We start from the raw sequence: 21,272 nt of genomic DNA, 5'->3' as shown, positions 1-21,272 counted from the left end.
TTCTTTGTCTATGAGATTTTGCTTTAACGTAGCATAAACTATGCTGCTGAACGGCCGAAACCATTCTCCCGTCGGGCAACAACCTGCCGCCTCCGCTCGTACATCGGCCGCGTGCGCGGGAGGCGCGCCTCGTTCTTCGTTCACCATGAGTGAACCGCGGTTTATGTACACGAGGGAAGAGCGCCAGCACGCGGCGTACTTGGTCTCGAAGTATGATGTGCTCGAAAATCGGCAAACGGATAATGTGTCGGTAAGAGCAAAAAACAAGGCATTGGAGCGCCTTTGGCTCGAATACTGCAGCGACGCAAGTATGCGCCCGAGGACCGAGAAACAGCTGAGAAAGCTGTGGGAGAACGAAAAAGCAAAGTGGAAGAAAAAGGGCTCCGAAGATAAGCGGGAGGAGCACCGCACGGGTGAGTGACCTGCTCGATACAATTGAAACAACGCAGTGTTCGCTCGCCAACGCTGACCCAAATGTTGTTGCCGGTAAGTTGCCGTTCGCGGTATTTCTCGCGCTGCGCAGTCTACTCCCGCAAACACGGTAAACGGTAACGTAAACACGGTAACGATATGCTAAACCTGCCTATTATGCAACAGCAATCAATAGGGAAGGGATCGTTATGTGTAGGTACTTCAGAATATTTGGTTGTGGGATCACACTTAGGAAGGAGCACTCTCTCTTCCTGCGAGAGCTTGTTTACTGTGTTATGTTACTGAAATGTTCGACTACAGTATGATGTTATTCCCGTTCTGTTATGTTGCATCCGCGTGTTTTGTGTCCACATGCGACATTGCTTTGTTAATTTACAGGAGGTGGGCCACGCCAGGACCAGACCGCCAGTCCGACATTGGAATTGGTGGGGGCAGCCGCCTCACACATGAGCACTGAACTAGAGAACCAGTTCGACAGCATTGGGGCATATGCTGGTGAAGCAGTCATGGATCTGCCAGAGATGACTTCGGTGGCTGGTATCCTCGAGCCAATGGTGGCAGGGCACCCCACAAGTTTTGATGAAAATTCTGGTGAGTTAGCTCTCACATTTACCTGCACATGGAGATGGTCGCTTCCCAAGTGTTACCTGCATTCTATAACAGGTTTGCTGTCTGTGTTATTTCATGTTTCAACATCTCTACAGTACTCCCAGGTTGGATCTTGTGTATTTTAAATCATTCACAGATATCATTGTGTATGCGTTTCACAGATTGCTGCGGTTTTGTATGCCTGCAAACAAATTGGAGTTTGACACTGAATGTTGTTAGTGCCACCTTCCATGGAATTCGCGTAGATTGCGTTCACTTCCAGAAATGTTCCTTAAGGTCACGTACTATAAAAAAGTGGCTCGCAATTACGTAACTCCATCTTAATGGGCATTTGTTGCGTTGACACTTGAGGCAACTCGCCACGTACAGCTCGGTTAAAAAAAGAAACGATGCGTGCGGTGAAGAGGGCATGCAAAGCCCAGATGCCCAGCTGTGGCGCAGTCGTGCATACCATGAATTACAGAACACAACTTTTCTCGCACCTCTAGGAGGTGCTGGGAGCCCGTCGGCGAGTATCTCATTTTCTGTAGCAAGTCATTGTGAACACAGGAGGATTGGGTCTCACCGTACAGCAGTAAACATTGCTTTCACTGAACCCTACCCAAACTTTTTCCAGCATGCCAAACCCGAACTGGAACTAAACAAAAGAAGAGCATAAGTTACTGGTTCACGACAAAGGAGTACTCTAAATCACATACTATAAAAAATTGACTGGCGGTTAAGATACTCCCTAGTGCGATATTTGGGCGCAGCAGCAGTGCGCTGAGGCAGCACTCACTCGTGGGTTTTCTAGAGAGCAGCAATGATGAGTCTCTTCGTCGGCGACGTTAAGTGCGTCTCAGGAAGGAACCGCGAAGTGCGTCTTAAGCGAACGCACACCATCACCACACGCACGCCCCCCTCATGTTTTCGCCAAGCGTAGCGTCGAGCGCCTCGTGCGGGCACAGCATACTGCCCCCTATCCTCCCCCACCGCACACTTTCCGAGAGTGCTGGCTCGCGCCACCACGGCAAACCGCCCTCCCCTCCCAATTTCGCAAAACTGTCCTCCACTTTCTTTGATCGTTCGCTCTGTCACGACAACGGTGACGCAGCTCAGCCCATGAACGGGCAACAAAGGGCTCCACCCTAAAAAAAAATCAGAATGGTAGAACAAATAAAAGAACAATTCACAAATATCACTCAGTATTGCTAGTTATTAATTCCATATTCCATCACTGAATACGTGTTCACTAATTTTATACGTGCTGTTCCCTCACTGCTACTTTATTCGCCTTTGTTTTTTATACGGTGTCTCCTTGCCTAATTGTGCAGATTGGAGTCCGCCATCGCCCCTGAGGCCCGTATCCCCTCCAGCCCAGCAGACCACAGCCAGGTCGTCCTTCACCGCTGCACCACAACTGCACCACATCCACCCAAACGCTGCGGGGCGCAGGCCAGGGAGCAATGCCCCTGCTGCACAGGCGAGGCCTGCCTCTGTGCCCGTGAGGCAGCTTGCCACTGGGGTGCACAGGCCTGTGAACACAGGAAGCTTACCAGTTACCGTGAGGCGGCCGTCGGCAGCCACGCCTACCAGTATCTCGCAAGGTGCTGCAGTGCCTCCTATCAACAGGCCGGCTGTTCGCAGCGTCCATGTGCCAGCTGCAAGTAGCTTTGAGGGTGCCACACCACAGCGTGCCACAGGGCCTCCTGGTAATAGGCCGGCCATTCGCAGTGCCCTTGCGCCAGCCGCCAGTGCAGCAGGAGCCCAGGACGAGGCCCTAGAAAGTGATCTTGCCCCAGTTGTCCATGCGAAGGCTGACGCGGTCAACGAGGAGAGGCAGCGGAAGTTCCAGGAGCACCGACTTACATTGAGGCTGCTGCGGGGCAAACTGGCGCAACGACGCAACAAGCAACAACTGGTTCACGACATGTCGGAGAAGAACATTGCGCTTGAGGAGAAGGCAGTTGCCCTGGAACAAAAAAAAAATTGATCTAGAAAAAAGCCAAATTGAACTGGAATTGCTCAGGACGCAGCTTGCACAACGTTGAGCGCAGCTTGCTTCCAAGCATAAAAGATTAGCCCCTGCACTTGTGTTGCAGGGTAAATAAACAAGTCTGATAATCCCAGAATTTTTCTGTTGTCACATTTATTTTGTACATGTGGGGCCAGCGAAATATCACTCTCGCACATACACCACATTTTCAAACAGAGTGACTTCTCCACATAATTGTGGGTTTCGAGCGCATGCAAATTGTAAATCTGTCTTGAATGTGCCCTGACAGCCGCGGCGACAGTGGGGAGTGGGCCGTAGCCTCCCGCAGATGCTTTCAAAACGGGCAGCTAGGAGGATTTCAGTGTTTTTCACGAAGAAAAACACCTGGCAATCAGATTTGCCCGGTGACGGGAGCCAACGACCGGGTCTACAGGAGGCCGAGGTACTTGCAGGCACAACTGCCGGTTTGGTTCTGGCAATACTGGTGCAGGCACTGCAGGTGGGGTCGGCTCCTGGCGTCGGCAGGCAATATTGTGCAGAATAGCACAGGCTGTTGTTATGACAGCTGAGCGTTCGGGCCGGTGCTGCAGCCGCATATCCAAACAAGGGAAGCGACGCTTCCAGATTCCAAATGTTTCTCGTGCGAATGTGTGCTGCCTGGTACCTGCACAAAAGAAACAAGTAGTCCCAAGTAGTTGAAAAGCGCTATGCTGTGGAGCTAGCACACAAATATTATTACTATAAGGTCGTCTACATGGATGCGGCAGTATTGCATGTCCCAGTTCATCTGACCTATACAATACGCCAGCGTTTACATGTAGCACATCAGCTGTCACTCCCAGACAGTGAAACACATGCACGCTCTCCTACAAACTGCTAATATATGCCAGCCATCCTAACCTACTGCTGTCTGCCGCATTTGTGGGGTGTACTAGTCCCTTTTACACAAATGCGATTCCTAAAACAAAAAAAAAACATTCCAATGCACCTTGTTGCATCCTTAAAACATGCTCAATATTGCAGTGTCTACACGGCATGCTTGCCTGGGTTGATTACAAACAGCGCTTCGAGATGTCGAGCCACTATTGGCAAGGGCACCCCGCATTATAGTCACGTAAGGTTTCAAGAATTAAGTGCGTGCCCAAGGATGAGGGAGACAAAAAGGGCACTCTGCTTCAATGTGATGATCACTACTCAGAAAGACATGTTATGAAGGCTCCTAATATTGGCTACAAAATATTAAACACCTCTTTTCATCTCACCCACAATTAAAAGCAGTTGAAGTATGGAAGAGCCACCAAGGGCGGGGGGGGGGGGGGCGAGAGGGATTTGTGTTTTGGGTGGGGGAAGCAGGAGACAGCTGGTAATGAAAAAGCCAGGAGGCACTTGAGGGACATCAAGGGCTGCTAGCGCAGATTACTCTGAGAGCGGCATGGAACTCTGCTAGTGAAATCCACAGCGTCAAAGAATTTCCCAATGCAAAAAATATGGGGCGGTTGTCGGCCCTACACCCCACTGGTCGGCAGCACACAACGTCAGGCTAGAGGCGCCGGCTTGAACTTCAAAATTGGCTGCGGCCATGACCTTCCAACAATTTTGAGATCGTCGTGGGAGCAGCTAATGCAGAAGAATATGTTGCTTGGCAGGTGGGTACTCTGCAATTAGGCACATGGCCCCCCGAAGGTTCAACAAACGTTTCGTCAGCGCTTGTCTCATTGCCTTTTAAAAAGTCCGGGCGCGGTTTCATGTGTCGGGTAAGTGCTGCTCTCGATTGTTTTTTTTTTTTTTTTTTTTTTTGAGGTGGCACCAGGCCCATCAAAGTTCTTTAGAGCCCCAACTAGACTGCATCATTATAACATCTCGCCACAATGTTAAAACCCATTGCAAAATTTTAACAAAAATTTCGATGTTCACGCTTTTCATGCGGAAATCCAGTTCTGAATTTCATTTATACAATCAGCAGTATTATCGAAGTGAGCTTGCTATACGGGTCAATATACGTAACTACACGAGTTTCCGGTAAAATATTCATGCCTGTGGAGGAAGAACTATCAACGACACATGCAGCTTTCCAGTCTTCAGGTAAGGAGCTTTCGTGTAAGGACTTGTTAAAAATAACGCAAACGTATTCCAATTTTGACTCAGTGCACGGGGACAGAAATGCAGCTGGTATACCATCAGATCCACAAACCATACCCCCATCCACCCGCTTCAGTACTGTATCAATTTTTTCCTGATCTATTACAATGGCTTCCGTGGCCGTCCATTTTTCGTAATTCATGTGTACATTACTTCCACATCCACGCCCCGAAAACACCGAAGCAAAGATTGAGTTAAAGACGTTTGCTTTGGCAAGGTTGGCATGAACAATGCTGCCGGAATCGTCTTTTGTGGGAACTGATAGGTCGTCTTCTCTGTTGATTTTAATACGCTTCCAGGACCCCTTAAGCTCGCTTTAATACGTGGGTGAAAATAGCCGAAAAATGGGTCCTTAGTCTGTTTCACCGCAGTTTCATTTCTTTTGTAAAGGGCCGCAATTTAAGCTTTCTTGCGGATGACTGACTGGCTTTGTATTTTGCATAAACAAACTGCCTTTGTTTGCCGATTTTGCGCACTTTTTTCTATACCACAGGTTACTTTTGCAGTGACGGGACATCATCACCTGTGATGGTACGTAACGTTGACGCACGTCATAAAGTTTCGGTTTAAATGTGTGCCATAGAGTTTCATACTAATACACGCTAGAGGGGACACTGGCGCTGCTATCGTTCGGGCGCTGCTTGCGCTCAATCTAATGACGTAAACTAGTGATATTCGAACTTGGCTTAACTTGAGGCTTGGCGATTGCTATGTGAACTTGGCTTCGGGTTTTTCTGCGCCATCATTTTCGGTTTCGGGGTCCAAAGCGTCAAGGGCTCGTTCCGGTGTAAAATGTCTGTTAGCGCCCGATTCCAGAGGGTGCAATTAATAAATACTGCTTGGTTGGAGTGGAATAGATGATGAAAGCAGTAGCACCGCCGTGTAGCCCCAACACTAGAACTAGTCATGTTCTACGGCATTTCTGAAAACGGACCCGCACTCGAGATTCCGCACAGAGTAGACGGTACGAGCACGCTGTTTCATCCTAGTCCAGTTCATGACGACGCTTGCTAGAACAACCCGAGTGGGGTTGCGGCTAAGCGAAATAAAAAAAACATTTGCCAGCAGTAAGTGCATATGTACAGCCGACTAATTTTTCTCAACAAAGAAATATCGCGGGAGCTTCGTCCTGCGGGTGGGTAAACACCAAGTTGATCGTGGTCAGCGCCTCAACACGGTAGAAAGCGGCGAAGGGTAGGTCGCATGCACAGAACGATTCCGCCAATGCAACCGTCGCCTGATAGGCTTCCCTTTCCCGCCGGTAATCAGAATCCTGTTAATATTGACGTGACCAAGGCGCAGGCACAATCGCTATCACCGCCCATGACCATGCAAACTTGTGGAATGGACTACAGCTGCCGTACTTCAGCCGCACACCATTGCCGACTCGCACGCAAAAAAGAAGAAACGCTTCACCGCCTAGTCGGCCTAATCGTCGCCACCGCTAAGCTCAGCCGAGTATACACTTTACAAATATCTTCCCCTCTTATTAATAATTTTCCTAAACTTCAATATAAAATTATCAGGAAGGACCATTTGATTTCACGAATGAGAATTTATGCTCCAATCAACATTAGTCATAGCTTTCGCATTTCAGAAAAAGTTCTTTGAGTCAAGTCAAGATAACGGCTTCGTCAAGCCAAGTTCAAAAATCGCGCGTCCTCCGGGCATGGCCGTGTACTGGGGGGTTGAAGCCGCCATTCGGCAGCTCGCATAGACACTAGCGCCAGTGTCCCCTCTAGCGTATATTAGTATGAAACTCTGTAATGTGTGCCACAACGCATGTACGTCACGTGTTTCTGATAACGTTTAAAAAATGGCACAATAATCGTCTGATGTTCGGGATATATCAAGTGTATGGGCCTTTTTGTAACTATATATGCGCCGTTGGCTGCTAGCTGCCCTTTAAGTATATCTGAGGTTCATTTTACAAACTATAGCGTCATGATTCCCTTTCCTGGCACAACCACCGTAGACAGCGATGCCATGATAACGTTTGTGAAAAACAGATCGAATATATTGTTTCCAGGTGTGGGTTGCAGCACTAGCTTAGCCAATGCAAAGGAGTGGAATGTCTTTATAATTTTTTGAGTTTATGCATTTCCCGAGTTTTAAGTAAGGTGTGTTTTGACCACTAGATTTCAGGTAGATTGAAATCCTTTACGACGACTTAGCAATGGGCGTCCATGGTCTCCACAAAATCATACAGGTGACTTAGCACTTAGACCGGGCTTCCAGGAGGGCGATAAAACGAACGCTGCGAAAAAGATTCTCAATTATTCAGCCTAATTTGGACGCAAAAAAAAAAAAACTCGCTTTGGCAGACCTTAACTTCTAGCCTCCGGGAGTCAACTGCTTCGCAAATTAAAATAAAGACGCCTCCTGCCCCACTGTCGCTATCGTAACCCTCAGAAAATGCTTCGGTATCTTCTCTGTCGCCATCCAGCCAAGACTCAGTTCCAATAACTGCAGTTGTCTTAACCATTTCCAGGAGTCTGGAGATGTCGTCCGTCTTATTCAAATACTTTCATTTAATTTTCATTTCATTTATTTACTCTCAAGGCACTGGGCATTACAGAGAGGAGTGGGACAACAAATATCAAACATAAAGTAAAACAAAACAGCAGGATTAAACAAATTACAATGCACTCTCAGAAATGATTGATTTGAACGCGTTGGCGTCTGTGATTGAAACGATCGATGCGGGAAGGTGGTTCCAGTCAGTACATGTTTTAGGGATGAAAGAGTTGAAGTGCTGGTTCGTATGGCAGAAGGCAACGCCAACCTTGTATCGATGGTCATTGCGTGCTGATATGTAGGCTGGTGGAAAAAACAGTGAATCAGAGAGGGTTCTGTTAGTGTGATAGATCTTATGAAAGAGGCAGAGACGTGAATTTTTGCGTCGTATTGAGAGGTTAGACAAATTGAGATGAGCCTTCATTAATGTGACACTTGCAGTTCGAGAGTAATTAGACAATATGAAACGTGCTGAGCGATTCTGAATGGATTCAATGTTGTCGATGAGCATGTGAATATGAGGATCCCAGATAGAAGACGCATATTCGAGTTTTGGCCGCACTAATGTTTTATACAGAAGAAGCTTTAGGTTAATTGGAGCAAGAGAAAATTTTCGACGTAAATAGCCAAGAGTTCGGTTAGCGTTGCATGTTGTGTAACCAACGTGAGCCTGCCATGACAGGTTGTTAGAGATGTTAACACCGAGGTACTTGTAAGAAGAAACGTTGCTTAGGGGGGTGTTGTTAAGTTGGTACGAGGGGGACGCAACTTTTGACGGATTACGAGTTATCCTCATTGATTTGCATTTATTTGTGTTAAGTTTCATTAGCCAAGTATTGCAACACGAAGAAATATTATCCAGGTCAGTTTGCAGGGTGTCAGTAGCGTTAGAGCACGAAATTTCACGGTAAATAACACAATCGTCGGCAAATAACCTAATGGAAGAGGAAATGTTACGAGGCAAGTCATTAATATATATTAAAAAAAGTAAGGGACCCAAAACAGAGCCTTGGGGCACACCCGAGGTTACGGCAGTAGGAGGAGAGTTACATTCATTAGCAGTCACAAATTGCTCGCGGTTATGTAAGAAGCACTCGATCCATTTTAAGATGTATGGGTCAAGACTTAGTTTACTCAACTTTAAAAGTAGTAATTCGTGACAAACTGTGTCAAATGCTTTAGAAAAGTCAATAAATACACAATCAATAAAAGCACCACGATCAATAGCAGAGAACAAATCATTAGTAAAGCATAAAAGGTGGGTTTCACAGGAGTAACTTTTTCTAAAACCATGCTGAAAGTTGGTAAAAAAAGAATTACTCTCAAGAAAGTTGACTAAGTGGCAGTAAATGACGTGTTCTAATAGCTTACATGGCACACTAGTTAGTGAGATGGGCCTATAATTGTGGGGATCGTTGGTGTTACCTGACTTGTGAAGCGGAATCACCTTCCCCAATTTCCAGTCGTTTGGCAGGGTACTTGATTCCAAAGACTGTGAAAAAATTCTGGACAGTATTAAGGACGAAAACAATGCGGTGTTTTTTAAAAACTTGGGGTTAATTCCATCTTCTCCGGGGGAAGAAGAAGGCTTGAGATTTTGAATTAATTTCCTTATGCCCTGCCAATCAATGTGTACTGGCTCCATTAGATCATAGTTGTGAGTACACAAGTTAGGAACAGAGGTAGGCGCCACGTTTACAAATGATAATGCGAATACACTGTTAAGAGCTAGGCAACAATTTTCTCTTGGAATGAATGATTCGCTCCCAGAAACTAGGTCAATTTGTTTCTTGTTATTTCCACCGATCACCTGCCAGAATCTACGAGGATTAGTTACTTACAAGGAAGGCAACGTTTGTTCAAAATATGAGTGCTTGGCAAGTGAGAGTGCGCGTGCGTACTCGTCGGCTACACGGCGATAACCATCCCATCTTTTGATGTTGCCCGAGAGCTTTGAACTTCGAAAGATGCGCTTCTTTTTATTAAGTAGCCGCCCTAAAGTTGGCGTGAACCAAGCAGATCGATTGTTATCGGTTATTTTACGGAGCGGTATGAAGCGGTCGGTAAGTTCCGCGATTTTAGCTTTAAAACGTAGCCAGTTTTCGTTTACCGAGTGTTCTGAAAAGCTAGAAAAAAAGTCGTGTGAAAATGTCTCCAGTTCAGCATTAATTAACGTGTAGTCAGCTCGTCCGTAGTCCCTGATTACTTTTGTAGTTTTACTAATTTTGGATGGCGTGTTCGGTACAAGAAAGTGAATGGCTGAGTGATCGCTGAGACCTGGTACGACTGACAGAGACTGGATGAGATCAGGGTTATTTGTGAACACCAAATCTAATATGGTAGAACTAGTAGAAGTGACCCGGGTTGGGGTGTTAACCAACTGGCTAAGGTTAAACTCTAAGCATGTATTAATGAAAGAGGTGGACTCGGAATTACTGGAGCCAGGTATGGTACAAGGCAAGTTTCAATGGATGTCAGGGAAATTAAAATCGCCTAAAAGAATAATATAATACTTCTGAAATTTACTACAAGTATTTTGAAGGGAGAGTGTTTTGGGCGTAACTGACAAGCAGATGGCACTAACTGGCTGAACTGAGTCATCATACATATGCTTAGTTTTTTTTTTAATTCAGTGTGTCATACCTAAGGGTTACTTGATCGCCTTCAGTTTAAAGAACCTTCGCGTACTCCCACAGTTGCTTCCTTTCCTCCCAAATTTTCTTTAAAAAACATCCGATATGCATAAAATATTTTCCTTTAACTTCCTTGCATTTTTATAGTACCTCTTGCTTGTCTTTAAACGTGGCAAGCTCGACAACGATTGTTCGATTTCTTCCGGACTTGAATCTTCCGAGACAGTGGCAGCGTCCAAATACAAGTTCGACCGACAGATTCCCTAAACGTGTTTTTCAGACTCTCGATACTTTTCTTGCACGTCGTTATTTTGCACGCCACAAAAAAGCAAGTTGCTCTTTCTGCTCCGGTTTCCGTGGTCATATACGTTACTAACCAGATATTCCAGCTGAGCTTCTCGCAATACTTTGACTTCTTTGTACTTCCGGACAGTGTTCTGCAGTTCGTCCAGCTTAGTTATTTGCGATTCAAGTTTAGTCATGAGCGCTTGTTTACGCATTTATGGCTATACTTTTTTTGCGTTTGGCTAAATTGGCTAAACAATTATTTAAAATTCAAGTTTTGCCATGTGCTCTCGTTTTGAGCCACGTTTGCTCAAATAGGGGTCAGTAGACACTGGCCACGTGACTAATACTTACCTAAAGTCGACCTCGTGGATACTTTACACACACAGGTGATGTAGTCATTGGTGCAAACCAGAGAAACCTATTCTTTATAATTGTACATAGAGGGAGTTAGAGGTAGATAATTAGGTTAGACTGAAGTAGGTGCAGTTAAAGGCACCTCGTTATCGGCAAGGGATTGAAGAAATCCTTGTCATCGGCACCTAGTACGGGGAGGCTCGGCGGCCAGAGCCCCAATTTGGTGTTTTCGGGAATGCATACCCGCCTCGGCAAAGCCCATTCCTTCATTCCTTCCATTAACGCCACATTGGCATTGCCAGACTTTTGTTACCTACATCATTATGTAGCTTTGGAGTTGCCTCTATTGTTTCACTTAAAATTTTTTTGTGGCTGGCGAAAGACTCACTGCATCGTTGTTGGTGTGGATCTGCACGGATTTTATTCGTATATTTCAATTTACTTCTGACCACAGCACGACAAGCGCGCTGAAATCGCCGTTGGTGCTTGCAGAATCCGTATTTTGTTTCCATTTTTACAACTTTTGACTGTGAACGGTATGTGCACACACAAACGTTGGCAACAATCGTGGTTTCTACCTTGTTCGAAGTTTTCTTTTCTTGTGTTCTCTACAATCTTTTAAGTTTTATTTTTCCCTGGATTTCGTGTACGAAGATGACGGAACAAGGTAAGCCCCCTTTGCTCTCCTTGGCACACGTAGGTCTGATCGGTGATAGCCACTAAAAGGACATCACGAACGACCGCCCCCTTTCCGGAGAACACCCAATATACATCAGCTTTCAAAGCGGTGCCACAACCCATGACATCAGAAAGCTCATTGACGCCGCCCCACGCTACATCAGTCACTTCATTTTCACTTTGGCACTAAAGGCTTAAAAGAGAACACCTCTGAAAGCACTATTGCGGCCATGAAAACTCTTGTCGAGGACTTTCACACTAACAGGCCCAACGCAAAGATAATCGTCACAACAGTACTTCCCAGGATCGAAAACAAACACAAGCCAGACATACCCCAGAGGCGCATACTTATAGCTCACTCACAAAGGTCAGCTAAGCTTAACGATTTTCTCGTGGAGGTGGGACACTACAGATGAAACGTTGACGTCCTCCACCACGCAAAAATTTACCACGACCCCCTAGGACACCTGGCCGAGGACGGACTACACCCTAACTTTCGAGGCGTCCGACTGATTTCCGAAAACATTAGGTATAGGCTTAGGAACTCACTTAAGATGACGCTCCCCACTACATGCATCAGCCTCCCGTCAGCGGCCATCACAGAACAGAACCAACCCAACATCTCCAACAGTAGCGAAATGCCATGTCCACCAAAGAGTAGCACATCTGACGTCAGCACAAAAACTGTGGACGTGGCCGCAACACCAGCTGTACATCACACAAGCGAACAACAACCAGACCCACCAAAGACATCACGCTCAGTGTTCACGCAGACCCCAACACGTACTAGAACGCAAACAAGCACCAAAACAGGCATTGATGTGGACCTCACCGCTAGCAGCCCCCCTAAACAACAGACTCCAAGCAAAAAAGTGCCACCCCAGAGATCTGCTCGAAACAAACACAAATGACTACCACGGAGTAAACCGGATGCTCCAACCCTTAAATCTCGCTCTTTCGTTAAAGCTCGAAAACTAGCCGGCAAACAAACCAACTACAGATTTCATCTCAAAACGTACTCCTCGTATCTCCAAAGCAAAAAGATTCCCAAAGGCCTCCGCCTAAAAGTTAGTTGTTCCCTACGTGTGCTCCCTCCTGAACTAGCCGCCAGGTGGCAAGGTATTCTGAATAATGCTTCGCTTTCCCTCCTAGAAATCCTTAGAGACCATTGTACCAGCCAACTCAGCCTCTTCAATGACCAGATTGAAGCTCTTCCGCTAACTGAGCCGGAGAAACAAGATCTTAATATTTTTATAAATCGCAAGGAAAATGATCTAAGTAATGAGGAAGCGGTTACGTTTTAACGTTACAAGCCTCCCTCGCGAAATACAGCTTGCACTGTAGAACATAAGTTTCTCAATAATCCGAACTATGGAGTATTAGGTCATGTAACGTCCCCCTCGATACAGAGATTGCTGTAGTAGAACCTCCCTCCCGAAATAATCCTATTGAAGAAACGAGCTCCCTCGGTACCTGCCCCAGCAACGTTATTCACAATTATTCACACAGCCGAAGAAAAAGGTATTCTAAAAGGAGGTCTAACTTTCTGTCCCACAAATAACCGTGTGAATGAATACGAGTTGCATAAAGATCTCACTGAATTTTCTCGGAGAATGAGTCTAAGAGAGTTTTTTCGGAAAACTCCACCCGCCTAGCACTTGGACCCCAAATGTAGATCAATCTCCAGAATTAGATCTGTACTTAAAATCAGTATCAAGAGAAATATTAACCACAACTGAGCAATCAAACAAGCCCAAGAACCTAACTCCGTCGGAAGAAGTTACCCTGAATAGCCCATCAGCCAGAACCGACATAGTCATAAAGCTAGCCGAGAAAGGTGGTAGCGTAGTTGTTTTACTTATGGGAACATACAAAGATGAGCTTATAGGCAGCTAAACAACCCTTGCCACTACAAGCCCTTAGATAACGATCCGATCCAGGCGTACAGCCTAACAATCTGCGATCTAGAGAATTATTATGACCGCTGACTTAAATTTCATGAAACCGAATAATAGGCAGGCAGGACATTTTTACCTCCTCCCAAAAGTCCACAAAGTACCCGTAGAATCATTGTTTACTCCGACATTCCTGGCGGACCCATAGTTTCGAATAACAATACCCCTACCCAAGCATTATCTCTGTTTTTGAATCATTACCTATCCGACATTCCGGCTCTTCTTCCTTCATTCGCTCAGGACGCCCCTCCCGCCCTCCGCATAATAGAGGAGATAAATAAGGGTGGGCGCCTACACAATGGAACCCTCTTTGTTACTCTTGACGTTGCCGCATTGTATACAAACATCCCTTTCGTCGAAGGAATCGAAGGTATTTCAAAAGCTTTATCAGAGAACCCGCACCAACATGCACCAGAAGTGTACATAAATTTGTTAAAAGTAGTTGTGACTCTCAATTATCCTGAATTTCACTCGTCTCACTTCTTGCAAGTTTTTGGAACCAGCATGGACACTCTATTCACGCCGACCTATGCCAATATTTTCATGCGGCAACTTAAAGCCACCCTATTAAACTCTTTTCCGCATAAACCTCAGGTTTACCTCCGCTACATAGACGATATCTTCATGATTAGAGAACACGGTCGCGCAACTCTAGAAAGGTTTATATCTCATCTCAATTCTTCGCATCTGACTATTAAATTCTCCTGCCAGCATTCTGAAACTGAAGTTCCTGGACGCTACCATCACTGTAGACAACGGTAAATTTAAAACCACGTTTTTTGGAAAACCAACAGACAGGCATCAGTATCTATATTATAAAAGCCATCACCCAAGACACTGCAAACAAGGGAGTTTGTAGGACAAGCCACCAGAATTAGAAGGGTATGCAGTGATGACAGGGACTACGTAAAGCACCTAGACGAACTCAAGGCCACCCTTATGAACAGGAACCACCCCGAAAGCTCGCTCGATCAGGCGTACCAAGGTGCATCTAATCTCAAAAGGGATGACGTGCTCAACAAACAGCGACAAAACGAAAGCGCCAGGCCGCCTGCCCTACTAACTAAATTTTCAAACGCCCTCCCTAATGTAAACAATATCCTGCAGAAATACTACCCGATTTTAGCCAGCAACGACCGACTTAAAAAGACGTTCCCGGAAGCACCATGGGTTACCTACCAGAAGAAATAGGAATCTAAAAGATATTTAAGTGCATGCTAAAATGCTAAAACGGGTGTAGTACGCCTCCCCATGGCGCATTTCCCCCATCGAAGTTTTCCCGCCCCGCTTGCCCCTTGTCTCAAAATCCCACTGCCCGCAATCCCTGTCTTCCTTCCTACGTGTTGCGCTTCCCCCTGCCTCGAAAGCACTCCATGAGCTGGAGATGGGAACGACCCTTTTAGTGGTAAGGAGCAGGGGAGCCCCGCCTGGCATTGTGCGGCCTCGGTCCGACTGGGGAGAAAAGACGGTCGTGCATCCCCGCCTGCAAGCAATGAAAAATTACGCCCACCTCCCCTCGCGGGAACCCTGGTGTGATGCGAAACTGAAGGAGGTTCCATTGGCGTCGAATCAAGCAATCGTCGGGTACGGCAAGAGAGCAAGCGCAAGCGAAAGCGCGGACGACCGTCGACTGAGAGACCGGCCGGAGTGCGGCACTCCGCTTCTATGCGTAGCGCTCCCGAAGGAGAGGAGACCGCGGAGAGAGAGTACTGCACATGCGCACAATGCGCAACCGCGCGGAGCGTGACCGCAGATGTTGGGAGAGAGTGTTCGCTATCGGAGAGAGGAGAGGAGGTGAGTGGAGGGGAGACGCAGCTGTGCGGACGCGGACGACGGACGCACGCAGGACAGGGCCGCCGGCAAGAGATGCTCCTCTCAGCGTCGCATCTAAAAGGACTGCAGCAGAGGAATCAGGTCTCTGTCCTTTGTGGCGAAATTTTTGTGCTTCGGTACGCCCGGGTCGTCACTGTAGGCCCGCTAAAGAGAAGCGATAGTTGGGCTTTCTATAATAGCATGGAACCTGCACTTTGACGACGCGGCCTAAATACGGGCTCATTTCTAGGTCCTGAGGCACATTTGGGCGCATGCCCGGCAAGTTACTCTCCAACATGCCTAGAAAAAAAACTATCATGAGAGTCATAAGCAACTTCATTTCTTTAGATTAACACGGAGGCAAGCAACACAGCAGTTTCGGAAGTAGAAGGAACGGCCACCCACTACGACAAAAAATTTCCCAAGGCGGGCGTGCCGGAAGTTATGAATAATCTCCTTCACAACAATTTGTAAACACTTTCTGTAACACTCTCAGTCCGTGTGCTCACTTCAGTAAAAAAATTCGAAATGCTTATTGGGTACTTCCTTGATTTTTACGCTGTTCTTTCCCCTGTTAACTTGCAAATATTAACAGTAAATTTTAAGCCCGGTCATCATAGATAAAGAACTGTAGATAAATATGAGCCAGATAAATATCAACATATATAAATAGGATCAAAGTTTGTCTGCACAGCTTTTTGTTTATTTAACAAAATTTTTGCTGGCAATTTTTTTTCCTCCGCGCGTTCTGTTTCTATGATCAGCAAAGCTTGTTCAGATAATTTTTTAAATATTCTTCAATTCTTTGTTTTATCCCCTCTCCCCATCGTACGGCACACGCTCTCCTTGGTCCAATAAAAAATCCAATCAACCAATAATGTTCATGGCGTAGGTAACATTTTTAGAGCGAGTCCTTTTTCGTTCAAGTCATTTCTGTGACTGCCCCGCATTACGGCATTACACCCTTAATGTTGAAATGATCTGCTTGTTATTACTCCACTATATTTCGACAATATTGTTGGTAATTATTTCGTCGCTTTGTACTTGATCTGTTCGGTCCTTTTTGACGCCTGCATTTTCCGTGTTTCCGCAGCTTAAAGGCCAACTGCAACGAAAATTTACCTGCCCCAAATTCTGTTTCAACATGTGGTATATACAACGAACGTCCGTTGTGACCTAATTTTGAGCTCCACACACGCGCAGTATTTTTATTAGAACCGGTCGAAAACACGCCGCTTCAGCCAATGGAGCACCAGCGGAGCGTCGCCACAACTGATCGCCACTGCGGCGAACTTCCGGGTGTGACGTTCCAGTCAGGACTCCCGAGCGGCCGTCACCTCTAGCCCTTTTGCGTGTGGGCTTACGCGAGTGAGCAGCATAATTTGTGCATCTTGCATGAATAATTGCTTTCACGCGTTTTCGTAATGCGAGCAGCTGAGAAGCGCTGGGTTTTCGAGACATAAAGAGCAAATTCTAAGAGCGCAGGAGTCGGTAGACGCGAAGCAATGCGCCGTCGGCGAGCGAGTACGGCAGTAGCATAACGGTTGATTTCGTGGGCACCAGGCTCTCGGTCGACTCGACAAGCACACAAGGCACGCGTACGGCCTTCACGAAAAGATACGCTGTTGGCGCGGCAGGTCGGTGAGGTGGCGCGCGAACGACTACGGCAGCTGTGCGGCACTCTGCAAGCTCGTGGCCGGGAGTCTCTACGAGTGCGCAATACGCAGATCGGCCCATTCGAGACTGGTCCCGGCTGGTCGCGGCTGGTCCCGGCGGGAACGAGTACAGCAGACTGTGCGGCCCACTGCATGATCCCGCCCGGTCGACTCTTCGAGAGCGCGAGTACGGCCGATGCGAGGCGATACGCGGATGCGCCGGTCGGGGCGCGAACAACTACAGCATGCGGCGCGATGCACGCAATCGATTCAGTTCAAACAACTTCGTCAAAAAATAAAAACTAGCCACAATTGGCAACATTTCGCTCACCGGTTCGAAAAAGAAGATAAGGGGTGACATTTGGCAGCATTGAGCCTCGGGACAGGTCACTGTTTCACGATGCCAGCGAAGACACTGCAGTGCCTTCATCGCTGCACGGCACAATTATCTAATGATTTGGAGCGGGCACCCTGCTACCAGGAACAAACTGCCAGTGCCAGTGTAAACAAACATAAAGTTCTGAATTTGCACTTTGATAACATATGCGCTGAAACCGTATTTTACACGCTAGACGCGCATGTTTCGACACTTTCCTCCCACGGTAGCTTTTTTTTTCTCTTCTCACTAACACAGGATGGTTCGATCGGCTCAGGGCATATTCGTTGTGCCGACGCCCATCGCTTCCTGCTTCGCCACGACATTTCGCGACACCGGTGTTTTCGTTTTACATGGCGATAATAGGCGCGTCTCAGCAGCTCACAGCGAAGTACTAATGGTTGCACGAACTTCCAAAGCCCTTTTCATAGCACTTTTGAAAAAACGGATGACCCCAAACACATCGCATGCACGCCGTCTTCTCGCCGGCAGCCGTAGGAGAATCGGGCGGCTGTGCCCACTCGATTCCTGAGTGTAACGTCACTTCCGGCGAGCTGTAATGGCCGCCCTTTTTTTGCAGTTTCAGTTTGAAAATAGCACTTTTGAAATTCGTTTACGATGCCAAGACGCATATTTGGGCCTCCAAATTTTGCAGGGAGCACCTTTGAAGGTAATACTTCCGGAAAACAGTGCATTTAAGCAGCCGAAAATTTCGTTGCAGTCGGTTTTTAAGATGGAGCGAAAGGCCTTATCAGTGAAAGTGATCCCCGTACCAGCAAAGCAGGAGAGCACTCATTGTACGTCTCCGCAAACGCATCGTGCGATTTGCGCTCCATGGCAGCCACTGCTCCTTTTTTTTCTGGGCGGCAACAAAAGTCGACCTAACCTTCGTTTTCGCTGAGTAGAGGGTGATGGTCAAGGGGACCCGAGAGGGGACAATTGCTCACATGTGCACACGAGAGGAGGGATTTTGAACACGAGGGGAAATAGCCAGTTTATTTAGAGAGTGGGATTTTGAGGCAGGTAAAACGCGTTCGGGTTCTTTCGTTGTCCACCCGCTAAAACAGGGCATTCAAAGCAACCAGTCATAGCCAGCTGCTCCCGTCCAGGATGCAATACTTGCAGGCACCTGCACACAGGCTGCATTGTAAAAAGCACAGCCAGTAATTATGTTCACAAAAGTAATTCAAGTTGTACGGTCGCTTCATCCAACATTGTGTATGTTAGAATGCTCAATGTGCCACAAACAGTATAAGGCGAAATGAGTCAACCTATGAACCTACGCCTGAACGGTCACCGGGCAGATGCTCTAAGCAAATCCTCCATAGCAGTAGCGCAGCATTTCAACCAACCAGGCCACAATTTTGATAACCATAAGTTGTATAGACTTCAGGCAAACTTAAAGTCTCCTAGGGACAGAAATACCTAGAATACTATTTAATTCGCAAATTTAACTCCATTGAACCTGCTGCAATTAATGCGTCCAGGGGAAACTTGGAATCTTTGCGATATTCACAGGGAATGCAGCATTAAGCACTGCCTTGCTTGTACCTTATCCAAAGAATATGACCCCTTACTCTGTTCCTTCTGCGGTCACCTAATACCTTTTCTTTTCATTCTTTAGCGTCCAGTTTAGTACACGCAGGCATCCCTCCAACTTTTTCTCTGAAATTCCATTTGATTTTCATTTTTGTATGTCTGTTTTGCTCCGCTTTGTCTTGTGCCCCGTGCGTCCCTCTAACTTTATTTTTTCGTATTTGAGTTTCAGAACGGGCCTGTTCCAGGAATATTGCTGTTGGCGACACATACCATCTCAGTTGCGCGGTTATTGCTTTTTTTCTGTGAGCGTGTGTGCGTGTGTGTGTGTGTGTCTGTGGTTTATCCTCCCTTTTTTCCATGACCTAGTTATTTTCCCCCTCCTCTACCTTTTTTTTCACCTGGGGCTTGCAGATAGCTTTTGATAAGGACTCCTCTCACCACCTGTTCTGCTTCCGGTGTTACTGATTACCTCTCTGTAGGCAGCACGGAGGGGCAACAAACCCCCTGTCATCTTTTGTCGCCAAGAATTTCCCGGAATATCAACCCCCGGCTGACGTCCCTCTCACCGACTTCGTGGCTCAAGCTATACCACCTTCTTACTACTGAAATATCTCCCCCTACATACTCCCAAACCATTCCGCTTTCTCATTTCCACTTCCTTCTATCCTCTCACCAGGGGATCTACACCTATATAAAGCGTGCCAGCAACGCAAGGGTTTGTCCTGACGAAGGCAAGTCTCTTTGCTGAAACGTTGGCAACAATCGTGGTTTCTACTTCGTTTGAAGTTTTCTTTTCTTCTGTTCTCTACCATCTTCCAAGTTTTATTTCTCCCTATGAATATGTATATATATATATATATATAGCAGAACAGAGAGATACGGGACGAGGGACTCGGTAAAGATACATATCAAGGTTGCAGTCGTCATTGCCAGTGCTATTCGGCTTTTTTCGAAATATTTAATAGGGCCGAATGACGTGTGCTTGTCACGTTTCTTTGATTCATTGATAGATAAGCGAAAATATAAGTCGAGAAAAAATCCGCCGTTTTTCCGGGAGCGGGCTCCCGGAAAAACGGCGGATTTTTTCTCGACTTATATTTTCGCTTATCTATCAATGAATCAAAGAAACGTGACAAGCACAGGTCATTCGGCCCTATTAAATATTTCGAAAAAAGCCGAATAGCACTGGCAATGACGACTGCAACCTTGATATATATATATATATATATATATATATATATATATATATATAACACAGAAATAAGGGTTGGCAGACGAGAAAACCTCGGAAAGCAAAGGGGAGGATGTGGTAGATCATTGAAACAGATTAAGAATTTGGAAAGAAAGAAAGAAAGTGAAGAACCCTTATTTCTGTGTTATTTTCAACGAGCCCCTCATTTCCTATTCTGATTCGCTATATATATATATATATATATATATATATATATACATATATTGTGAGATTAGTGGTAGCCTTGTTTGTGGAAGTTCGGAACGCTGAATGCAATGTCCCAGTGGAATGCAATCTTCACTGGCGCTCGGTTGCGGCCTCGGCTTCTTCACCTCTGTATATACTCATCATCACCGATTCTTCTACCTTCTCGAACTATCATCATCGGTAACCTTGCCGCCTTGCAGCTCGGCCTGCGAATAAAGCGGTTTGCGCGTACTGGTCTGCCTCGCCTACCATCGGCCTTACAATATATATCCGCTGGTCATTAAGGGTAACAGAGTGGATCCCTAGAGAAGGCAAGCGTTGCAGGGGACGGCAGAAAGTTAGATGGGCAGATGAGATCAAGAAGTTTGCGGGGATAAATTGGTCACGGTTGGCACAGGACCGAGGTAATTGGAGAATAATGGGAGAGGCCTTTGCCCTGCAGTGGGCGTAGATAGGCTGGTGATGATATATATATATATATATATATATATATATATATATATACAAAGGCCTCTCCCATTAATTTCCGATTGTCCCGGTCCTGTGATAACTCCCACCAATTTATCCCCGAAAACTTCTTGATCTCATCTGCCCATCTAATTTTCTGCCGCCCCCTGGAACGCTTGCCTTTTCTAGGAATCCACTCTGTTACCCTTAATGACCAACGGTTATCTTGCTTCGCATTACATGTGCCCTGCCCCGGTCCATTTCTTCTTCTTAATTTCTACTAATATGTCCTTAACACGCGTTGGTTCCCTGACCCACTCCGCTCTCTTGTCTATTAATGTTACACCCATCATCTTCCGTTCCATTCCTCACTGAGTCGTCCTCAATTTAAGTTGAACCCTCTTAGTGAACCTCCAAGTTTCTGC

General features: G+C 46.4%; 1 protein-coding gene across 1 annotated transcript; it reads left to right on the top strand.

Annotated features, from left to right (window-relative positions):
- Positions 1-776: 776 nt before the first annotated feature.
- On the top strand, positions 777-3,013 carry LOC144144828 (uncharacterized). Its single transcript, XM_077676337.1, has 2 exons — positions 777-1,023; positions 2,355-3,013. The coding sequence occupies exons 1-2, from the start codon at positions 879-881 to the stop codon at positions 3,011-3,013; spliced, it is 804 nt and encodes a 267-aa protein (XP_077532463.1). The 5' UTR covers positions 777-878.
- The last annotated feature ends 18,259 nt before the right edge of the window (positions 3,014-21,272 follow it).

This window comes from Haemaphysalis longicornis, unplaced genomic scaffold (assembly GCF_048455015.1).
Source record: "Haemaphysalis longicornis isolate Haplotype H1 unplaced genomic scaffold, Haemaphysalis longicornis Haplotype H1 scaffold_7, whole genome shotgun sequence".
In the NCBI taxonomy this organism is placed as follows: domain Eukaryota; kingdom Metazoa; phylum Arthropoda; class Arachnida; order Ixodida; family Ixodidae; genus Haemaphysalis; species Haemaphysalis longicornis.
This window is presented reverse-complemented; position numbering and strand designations above follow the sequence as displayed.